This window comes from Abramis brama (genome assembly GCF_963993115.1).
Source record: "Abramis brama genome assembly, chromosome: 3".
NCBI classification, from domain to species: domain Eukaryota; kingdom Metazoa; phylum Chordata; class Actinopteri; order Cypriniformes; family Leuciscidae; genus Abramis; species Abramis brama.
This window is the reverse complement of record NC_139965.1, coordinates 23,713,062-23,724,424: the sequence shown is the minus strand read 5'-3', so window position 1 is coordinate 23,724,424 and position 11,363 is coordinate 23,713,062. Positions and strand designations below refer to the sequence as shown.

At 38.2% G+C, this 11,363-nt stretch overlaps 1 protein-coding gene across 2 annotated transcripts in view; it reads left to right on the top strand.

Moving 5' to 3' along the window:
- Nucleotides 1–852: 852 nt before the first annotated feature.
- The window catches only part of lmo1 (LIM domain only 1), a 34,666-nt gene continuing 24,155 nt past the window's right edge, over nucleotides 853–11,363 (top strand). The window contains exon 1 of one of the 2 annotated variants that reach the window (XM_084108921.1): nucleotides 853–1,579. In XM_084108921.1, coding sequence (XP_083965047.1) covers nucleotides 1,558–1,579 — 22 coding nt within the window. In that variant the 5' untranslated portion in view covers nucleotides 853–1,557. Of the gene's footprint in view, nucleotides 1,978–11,363 lie in introns of both variants that reach the window. The other variant, XM_084108920.1, reaches the window with a different exon arrangement.

The window sequence follows — 11,363 nt, the reverse complement described above, 5'->3', positions numbered from 1 at the left end:
CTCAAACAATGGATTTTAGGGGCAGGGTAATGTCCCAATCTGCTAAGGTTGCGACAGCCTATAGTTTGAATTAAACTACGAATGAATGTCTGGGGGCATAGTAGATTTGAATTACGATTTCATAATTTATGTCTATTCATCACCTTCAGGGAGATCCAGATCTCAAAGACATTAAAAGAGGCACCATTTTTTCATCTCTACTTTGACAGGGATGTAAAATAAAAGTAAAGGAAAACTAGTACGCCAGATTACTTGCTAGCAAACAGAGTACTTGTAACCTCTGCATCTCCCCTAATGGTTAATCTCGGGTGGATCTCTGCCTTGATTGGTTAAGAGTCTCCGCAGGGCAGGTGAAAACCCCACAAATTGCCCACCATGAAACAGTAACACTTTTATCAGCAAAGTAACAGCTAACAATTATATTACCAGAGCCAAACGCGGTCTCCTATCTCACCGCTAATCAAAACACAGCCCATCTGTTGTGTTGTTGCTCTCAAAATGACTGTTTATCTGTATATGGAAAGTGAGTCGTCTAGCCGATCATACACATGCAGTGGAAATATTATAATGACAATAATGAAGAATATGAACGAATTAGATCATAAGCATAGTTCAAAATGTTTTTAAAAGCTCAAACCTTCTTTTCTCTATTTATAACACACATCACAATCACTCACTCACACACACACACACACACACACACACACACACACACACACACACACACTTTCCCTTAGCTGTGCTTTTGTGTTTTGTCAGAATTAATGAGAAAAGTTCCCTTGCCCTAGGGGTAATTAGTGTCCTTGGAGTTAAATAAGCTAATACTTAGACACCTCTGGCACAAGCAATTATGTTTGTGTATTGAATAATTGATTCAAAGAGGGGGGAAGGGCTGCTAATCAGATCTGAGCATAATGAATTGATTTAATTAACAGGGGAATCCGTGGCTCTCTGGGAAGCGCGCGCATTTATTCAGTAGCAGGAGCGCGCGGAGCGCATAAATTGGGTGAGAAAGGCAGCGCGAGCATGCTGTTAGGAGTTGTCAGCCTCAGAATTGGATTTCTTGAATATAGTTACAGTTTCGGAGCAAATGAGAACTGGGAGGAACACGTTTCTACTCCGAGAGCTTCTTCGCGGCAGCTCAATTTAAACGGGTGTTTAAATTAGATTTGAGTTAGTGTAGTCGTTTCATTTTCGCATGGAATGCACCGTGGCGTCTCACTTTAGTTTTAGACATCGTTAATTGCAAGCGTGGATATTACTGACGCGCTGCGCACGCGAACACAACTGGGGGGACATCGCTGCATATAATCTCCGAAATACATTAAAGAATAGAACAACAGACACACATATGCTACTCTACATGGCTTTCCGTCTCTGAACAGCGGAAAACCACACAGACGAGCCTGTATAATTAAAGCTTGTGGCAGCAACACGGACGATTATTATTTTGTTGTTGCAAAGCAATTTCTTCTCAGAGACGCGAGCGGCGCGCGCAGAAGTGTGCTGGAGCCGAGAACGGATCGCCTGGAGCCGGACTCCTCGCTCCTCAGGACGATGGTGTTAGACAAGGAAGAGGGTAAGTGCACGGATGATTATTAGTGCAGTCATTTGCTCTCTACGACTATGAAGAATGCGGGACAGTAAGGAAATGCAGCATTTAGCGTCCATTTTCTCTCCGAACGGCACTTTCATGCTCCAGTTAGTTTGACATCAAACGGACACATTCGTTCGTCAGGTTTACATGAGGGAGGAAGCGCGTACGGTAGGCTACTCTAAAAGACTTCGAGTCGGGAGAGAATGCAGAATGCGGTGCACTTCTCTACTGTCCCCGTGTATGAAATATGATGTTATCTGTTTAAAAGACGTAGATAGAGCTGAACCAACGTCGCTATTCACCGCAGTATCAGTTAGCGCTCGTGCAAATCTGTGAAGTTACGGAGATGTTTCATTCGCAGCGGCTGCCCTCGCTCACAGGTGAGAGCATTTGAACCTTAACCCTTACTAATGATAAGTATAATCGAGAACTATTTTATCACCAAATTTATATCAGTGTATTTAGTTTGTAGGCATTTTTGTGTTTTTACAGGCACATGAACAATGCACGTCTCTGTATATGCTGCACTCTGGTTCCTATGGAAACCGTTTATAAACTTTTCTTTTAGAGCTTGTGGTGCTGACAAGTTTTTGTCAGTTTTTGGTGAAGCTGAATACCGTTTTTTTGTATTTTGATATGTTTCTGTAACAGTGTTGAGAGAGGAAAGAAATCTCTACAAAGCGTCTCTGACCTAAAAATGCCTTTCCTGTCATCTTTCATGGAATATTGTCATCACGCACACATTTAGTTTTAGCCAGGGGCCCTTTCCCCTCTAAAGTAATGGCTTGCATTTCAGGCCCATATTTATGTTTGAAAATGGATATTTCATATCTCTTTGAGCCAACCATCCTTTCACTAACCCATCTAAAAACCAATAAAGGGATTGCCGTAGAAACATAAATTGGTCTGTCTCGCTCAATCCATGTTGCGCTAATGTACCCAGATTAACTCAACTGTAAATTGTCTCCTTTGGATGTCTGTCTTGCTAAAAGTTCCCCATATGATTCATGATTGAGATTGCTTTTAACAGCTATTGGCTAAGCAATATGGTAAATGTACAAGGTGATGCAAATGGCATTAGTAGGAGAGGATGCACAGGAGCATGTAATGCAGTCAATACTACATTAACTACTGATGCCCAATTACAGAAGCAGGGAGAGTGGCTTTTAGGAGCATTAGGACTTACAGAAAAGCTTAGATCACCTGCTGCTCATTGCCTAAAAGCTTCACCCTTTGCTTGCTGGAGCCGAACAACTGCGCTGGCATTTTGGCAGGGATGGGGAGGCAGCTTGGATCTCTCTCTCTCTCTCTCTCTCTCTCTCTCTCTCTCTCTCTCTCTCTCTCTCTCTCTCTCTCTCTCTCTCACACAGACTTAACTAAATATATCAGTTGAGGTATAGTACCCTAATAGTTTGCTACATCTTGTACTGGATTCAAAGTGAGGGAAGCTAGTGAATAAGATGAATTGAACTGAGCCTTGTGGAAAAAATACAACCATATGCACAACCCTCATGTTAGTTAACATCACCCATACATAAGTCAACAGATCCTCAGTACTTATGAACTTGCTGGTGCATTATGATATTTCAGATTTAGAAATGTTCTTCAAACAAAATGTTTTATGATTGCGGTTTTGTAACAATTCTGAAAATTACAGATGTCAGTGTCAGCTCTGTATTTGGTTTCCATAGCTGAACTTCCAAAGGGTCTCAATATGACTCTGTGAAATAACTAAGTTCAGCAATAGAAGAATTATCCTGTTACCTTCTCCCCGACATCCTCATTAAAGTAGGATACAAAATACTCTAAGCTTGCTTTAGTTTTCTGACCTAAAATTCACCCTGCACTCTTAGGAAGCTTTATTAGGAAGTTTCAAAATGTGTACGTTTTTCTATGTGAAATATTGGGTCATTCACTTCTATGCAATGATGTACTAAGCGCAGGAGATTGAAAGTAGAGCGATGTGGGGCTTGTGACGGGGTTTTGCACACTCTCGCTATTGTACTACTATTACACTGCCTTCCCAAATCATCAACCCTTTCACATTTCAGCATTGCAGGCTTTGTCATCAGTGGTCCTTGCACTGTATTTGATTCTTGAAAAAAAGCTGTACTGCTTTCAGGCCACAACACAATACCATACAGTACTTGCTCTTGTACTTTCTTACCATGACTTTGAGGAGGGAGTGGGGAAATGTGTTAAGGTACAGAACAAGCACAACTCCTTTTCATGACTACCTTTAAATAAAAGAAGCTCTCGGTTGACTTTTAATTCTCTCTGGAGAAATACGCTATTCAGCCATTTTCTTTCCCTTCAAGGTATTTAAAACTATCTGGATTGGGAGGAATAATTGGGTCCTCATTGTGGACTTGTTCAGGATTGATCATTCGCATCGCTGGGCTCCCTAGAACCTGGTGAAGAGAAAAGAACACCGTTCTATTCTTCATCCTGATGATAAATTCTTGGTTACCGTTCACCGTTTAATTTACGAGCCATGCGTGCCGACTGACCAATGAAATCTGTTCGTTCCTAATGCATGTATTTGAAATGCAATGTTTCAAATGAATACTAGACCCCTGATCTGCCTGCCGCTGTAATAAAACTTGGAGCTTCAGGCACCAGTTTTTATTTAAAAAAAAAAAAAAAAGAATTGCTTCATTCTTTACTTGAGTTACCATGGTAATTCTGTCTCGTAGCAATTTTATATTGATTTAGAGAGTGGACAGTAATATTTCTTTTCTGTTATTCCCCTTTCTGTGGGTTGATTTCTAATTTCCACTTGGAGATTACTTTTATACATTCCTTAAGTCTTTTCACTTTTTTCATCCTGCAAGGTAATTTTCTCTCTTGTATTTGCTATTTTCTCAGCTTATTGGCTTGTTCTTACTCTAAATTAAACTTGCCAATTTCAAATATTGAAATTACATCAATGTTTCTCTCGCCCTGGGTCTCTCGCAATATTGCGCCTGGATTCGGGGCCTAATGCTTGTGTTCCTACCACTCATATTGCTTAAGCCTGAAGAAATTCCTACTTTATAAACATTTCCTCCTGATGCAATTACAGTTCAATATATCTGCAACTGATGTGTCCTCAATATAGAGATCCCTCATCGCTGTGTGGTCTCGAATTGGAATGCTCTTTTTGTTTTTTTGATGATGGTTTTGAATGCATGATGGTTTGATACATTTTGATGTTGAAATGTTAAACATTACAAGATGATGCATTTTTTCAATGGCACAAAACTGGATAGCTGGTTGTACAATTTTACCATAATTGCATGCAGGGTCGTCGCTTAAATCCTGGGGACACATGACCAAATTTTATGGGCGGGCCCCCCTCATTGCAACACCTGGGACAACATTCCAATCCTTTTGACGAGAATTAAACTGAGCAAAAGAGACCAAATCCAGATCTTATGTGATCGACTAAATGAGCAGTTCACCAAACTCATTTCTGTCTCTGTCCCAAGGCACTTGATCACAATCAAACTTGTGCTTTCTCACATCAGTGACTACAGATGTATATCATTTCCCATCATTTCAACACAACTCAAAGGGGACCTAAATAAAGACGAAGGTTCTAGAGAGAGTGAGAGTTCAAGTTACGATGCATCTGTCTATGATGCAAATGGTTGCGTTCATCGGAACCGATTGCAAGCTCAATCACTTTCCCTTCCTGTGCTACGTGCAAACACTTTTATTAAAATTTACACCCCAGCACGTTTACATTTCTAAACACTCTGTCAAACATCAAGGGAGCTGGCTAAGGCTCACATTGCATCCATGCAGTCTGTCACGGCAGCGCGTTTCTATGAATCTTTCCCAGTCTTGCTTCTACAGTATTTTCCTGTGTAAAGATGTAGTTATTGGCAAGTTTTTAAATAATTTCAATAAACATGGGATTTTTGAAAAGCTCCAAGGACGTACAGTGTATCACTGAAGGATTGGGAACACCAAAAACCTTTTATAACATCCTCAGACATGCTGCCAGCGAGATGAATCGTCATTTTTAGGCTACCTTTTAAAATGTCTCAGAGCAACCTTATCTTTCACCTTGAGTCCTGAGACGAATGCAGACAGGTGCAGTGTTCAGTAAAAAAAAAAAAAAAAAAAAACCCCTGAGCAAGAGATGTGCAGAAAACAATATCTAAGTGTTGTGTATATAGTATGATGTTTACTCAAATCAGGTCCGTCCAAATTTAACGTCATCTTAAAAATAGAAAAACACTATATAATGTTACACTTTTGCTACAATGTCTGTACAAATGTTTGCCTTTTTTTCATTTCAAATTTGTTTCTGCTCTGGAATTCTCAACAATAGTAGCTTCTCCCAGTGGACATGCTCCAAGTAATAGTACATATGCTCTGCTGAAAAAGGGATATACAGCTACATATTGATGATTTTACAGTAGGTGGTTTTTAATTTACTTTCCTTTGGTCTTTAGACCACATGTTATTCCCTCGTGTCACCTTGTCGCAGCACCTCTCGCTAGCACGTCTCGCTGCAAGGGTGAGTTGCTTCGTCTATTGCATTTGTGTGCGATCACTTTCTCTTTCCCCTCACACACACACACTCCGCTTCTTTTGCAGCAGGTCGTCACACTTGGCTCCATTTCATCAGTCCCTCTTCCATTCCTGTATTTATTTATTTGTTTATTTTCCCCCCTCCTCCCTTCATCTCTCATCTTTTGCGCCGGTTGTCCTGTGAAGCTCTAGGAATGTTACTTTACCACTGACTGCGACCTATAGCACTAGGTAAAGAACGACGCAGTGACCTACAGATCAACACATGCACGCAATTTTCACGACCAAGTTCTGCTGCTGCACTTTTGAGTGTTACTTTTTGGCATGACCTTCTTGTTTTAAAAGGTTCAGCCTTTCAAAAAAAAAAGTACAGGTGGCCATGCTAATGAAATAAATGACTAGCATACTTTGCTTAAGGTCTCACCCTCCCTGCCAGCTCTTTCCATCCGCCAGAGACACTTTTATAAACTCCTCATTAACCTTATCACATTCTGTAACTTGATAAAAGCTTTCCTAATGATACCTACACTGATATCCACATTTGGCTCTAATGAAGTTAGAAAGTGCAGCTTGAGGTATCATAGCCGTTCATTAGTGTTGCCATATATATATATATATATATGTATGTATATGTGTATGTATGTATGTGAGTGTAAAAAAAAAAAAATTCACACCATGATTCTGCACATCTCGCCTTGCTCTCCTTATTCTGTAAATATCAACCAACTCACATATGATAAAACAAGGGAAAATGCCAGACATGAATTGTGAAAGGTATTTAGTCACAGAAAGGGAAAGCATTGTGAATGTTTATGAGGGTGTGCTACGCAGTTATGAATGATTAATGTAGAAATAGAATCTTGTGGCATAATTGTAACGGGGTCTGTTTATGCATGAGAGTTTCCATCTTGTTATACATTGATCTTCCATTATGCCTATTAGTTGGAAGGCCTTTTTTAATCCCTCCTGAAATGTTCCCTAGATACATATTCACAAGAGTGTGTTTACCGGAGAACTGCATGCACACACTGATAACCGTTGTATTTTTAGGGTGGTGTGTTTTGTAAGTACAGGGTGTGTAGGTATGTGTGCACACCTGTATAGGTACATGTTTACTGTGTGCATTAGCGTGCATGTATATGTGTGTGTGCAATTGGTTTGCATGTGCAGAACGTATTTACCATGTATGTTTACAACATGTTTGAATGCACGCACAAAGCATGTCTCAGTGTGCCACTGAAGTTCTAGTCCTCATAGCTGATGATGTGCATTGTGTTTTGCAATGGCACTATTGAAGATAACTGAATAGCGGAGTGCAGCGAGAAGAATTCTGAAATGAGTAATGATACACTGTTCAATATATGATTCAATTTGTCATTCCTGGAGTGAGGAATATAGTCAAACTATTGCTTTAATGTTTTTGGAGATTGTAGCCTCTTGACTCACCTCACAACCACACATTATCATGCAGATATGATATAGGTTCTCTGGGACTGGAATCTGAAGGAAACTATTGTACTGTATAAATATGTCTGTACTGTATACTATATACTGTATAAAACATATATTATGTATATTTGTTTTTGAAAGAAGTCTTATGCTCTTTAAGGCTGCATTTATGATAAAGTAATATTGTGAAATAATATTACAATTTCAAGTAACTTTCATTTTTTTTATTGTAAAATTTAATCCCAATTCTTGCGATGACAGAGATGATTTTTTTTATGAACTATTACTCAGGATTATTTTAAGAAAGTTTAAAAAAACAAACATATTTGAAGTATGTATGTATATGTATATATATATATATATATATATATATATATATATATATATATATATATATATATATATATATATATAAATCATATAAGAAAGTCTTTATTGTCATTTTTGATCATTTTAATGCTTTTCAATTGATCATTATTGCACTGTCAAAGTTTTTTGCTGTTAAAGGAGAAACCAAACCATTTGTTATCATAATACCTTTATACCTTTTTTGGTGTTGTTGAAATCTAGGGATTCACTTCATCAGTATTTGTAATGCTGCCTGGGTCACTGTTATAAATATAGGAAACATGTATGCTAGAGGGTTTTTCTTTTCTATTGGGACAACATAATGAAAACTCCCCCCAGCTCAATAAACTTTCCATATATATGCCACAAACCGATAATAACAAACCTCATGTAAAGTACTTAAGAAAATAGTTGGGAGAGAGAAATCCAATATAGGCTGTGTAAACACATTCCATCCAAATATTACATGGATATTAAAATCTATTCCTTTTTTAATAAAAAAAAAGCCACAACATATAAGGGAGGACGCTGTTAGAGAAAGCACTGGAGGGAGGCTGGCAAATGGAAACACAGTCCACTTAATGAGATCCTAACTTCCACAACTCATTGGCCGACCTTCGATAAATCACATCTTGAATACCTAATTAAAGGCAGTGATTGCCGGTTAGTTTGTATTGTTCCTTAAAGGGGAAGGACACAGTATTGGTGAGGTTGATTTAATCGATGCTCAGCGTGAGGGTTCTGAGCCATTAGAGTGGCAGCTGTGGTCCAAAGCGCTTGGCCACTCTGCTCTGCTTTAATTGAAATTGGAAACTGAGCACAGGCTGAATAATGCTGTACAGCCCCCTTTCTGCCGGCCGCTGATTTTACCCTTTCTTGACACTTAAACGTGGCGGTCTCTCGTGCATGGTTGGAGATTATAATGGAGTGGCCATTCGATTTAACTCTTGAATTCTCTAGCAACGTCAATAACCTTGTATGGTGTGGCCATTCAATCATTGTGCTCTCAATGCTGCTATGGAGAAGGTTAGAATACATTACACCCATTTATTTGTCATCTAAACATTTCTTCTAAATGAGAACATAACTGTATTAAACATAAATAACAATAACATTATTTGGCTAATTATGATTAGACCCAAACCGTATTCCTATCTAGAGAGAGATTGACATTCTGGCCGGTAACAAAGCTAATTATTTTCATGTTATGGCCAATAATCAATACATAGCTAATATTATACATTTAAAACAAGGCACTTAAAATACACAACACTAAATAGTTTGTATACTACAAGTAAATGTATGCATCATAATATTATACTGTACAGTACTGAAAGATGGATAAGTATTTCTTAATTTAATTGCAAAAAAAAAAAAAAAAGAATTACAATGTCAAGTCACATTTATTTATCTAGAGCTTTTTACAATACAAATAGTTTCAAAGCAAATTTACAGAGATAACAGGAAAATAATGCAAAAAAGTTTGTTTCCAGAAGAGTTCAGTTTGTTTAATTTTTGTTTTAAAGTTATTGATTTAGTTAATTTATATATAGTCGCTCTGGAGTAAACCGTGATGTCATCGTCCAGCTCAATTCAGTTATTATAATAGTGTCAATGCAGGCATATCAATATTATTGTTGAATATTAAATTAAATGTTAAATTTATAAAAAGCCATACATACAGCTGACATGCACTCTTAAAAGTCCCGTATTATGCCCCTTTTCACAAGATGTAAAATAAGTCTCTGATGTCCCCAGAGTGTGTATGTGAAGTTTCAGCTCAAAATACCCAACAGATCATTTTCTACAGCATGTTTAAATTGTCATTTTTTTGGGGCACAGAAAAACGCGCTCTTTTAGTGTGTGCCCTTTAAATGCAAATAAGCTGCTGCTGGACGACCCAGGGGGCAGAGCTTCATGAGCTCGCGCTCAGTCTGTCAGGACAATTTCATCTCACGGAATGATGATAATATCAGAAACTCTCAGTAACGGTGTTCATTTCGAGTCGGACAATAATGCCTACAGAGTCAGAGTGCTGTATAGAGATGGAACAGGTATAGTTTAGTAGTTTAATTACGGTTATTATAACGTATTTGTCATCTGCTTGTATGTATCCATTATTTATTAATAGCCTACAAGTCTGCTGTCTGAATGATGATCAAACATATACTGATGAGTTTAATAAAGTTTATTGTACATCACACAAAAGATGAAGCATCAGTTTTACTTCAGAAAACCACCGTAAGAGCTGAGTAAACACAGTAAGTTATAAGAAGTGCGCAAGTACATAAACGAATTTCAGTAGAGTTGAGGGAGCATTCCTGTGGGCGGAGGTTAGTCAAAAAACGGTTCTAGTGACGTCATTAAAGAAGGAAGTAGAGGGATGTAGTCCAAACGGGCCGTTCGATGTAGGCGACTTCTGTTAAATAAAATATCTCGCTTGGCATTGTACTTTGAGCTTTATAATTTTACAGATATTATTTATGCTCTAACAGCAACATTACACACGAACTAAAGTTTGAAATATGGGATCACGAAGAACGGGACCTTTAAATGGAAACTTCAATAGATCCCTTAAAGGTTTAATTCACACAAAAGTGAAAATTATCCCATACTTTACTCATCCTCAGGCCATTCAGGTGTATATAACTTTCTTCTTTCAGCCAAACTTAATTGGAGTTATATAAAAAAAAAAGTAAAAAAAAAAGTAAAAATCTACAAAAACGCATCCATCCATCATAAAAGTAATCCGTACGGCTCCAGCGGGATAATAAAGGCCTTCTGAAGCAAAGCGATGTGTTTTTGTAAGTGAGGTATCCATATTTATAACTTTATAAACTATAATCACTGGCTTCCGGTAACGGCCGTATGTGAGTCTAGTTCACGCATAAGAGTGACCTCTGACCCAACGCATGATGTATTGATGAACTCTGAAGCACAGAGGATAGAGCAAAACAAAACACTGTTCATGAACTAGAAGTCTAAAATGAGAATTTTTAAAAAGGAATTACGGAGGGGCTTGAGTTTGTTGCCCAGCCCTATTTGTTTGAACCGCGAGAGGTGTCTACTCTCACCTAAGCTTACGCTACTCCTTCATCCTACGTCATACGTCAGGTCAGAGATCATTCCTTCTCCCTCTACATTGCAACTAAATCTTCACTCTGGCGACTAAATAATGTCTATCATTAGCCATTGGCTAATAAATTCTTAGATTTTTCTCACCAGTGTATGTGTGTTAGAGATAAGTTTAAATTTATGAGAGAGAGAGAGAGAGAGAGAAACAAGCAGAAGATATGTCAGTTTCTCCAGTAGTGGGCGGAAACTTTCAAATCTCATTGGCTGGCGCTAATTACTGTTTTAATTTCACCAAATCAGTTTTAGGGAACGCAGACAACATGATTAATATTTATGAACCCAGCATCTCATCATTAGTGTGTTTTTATAT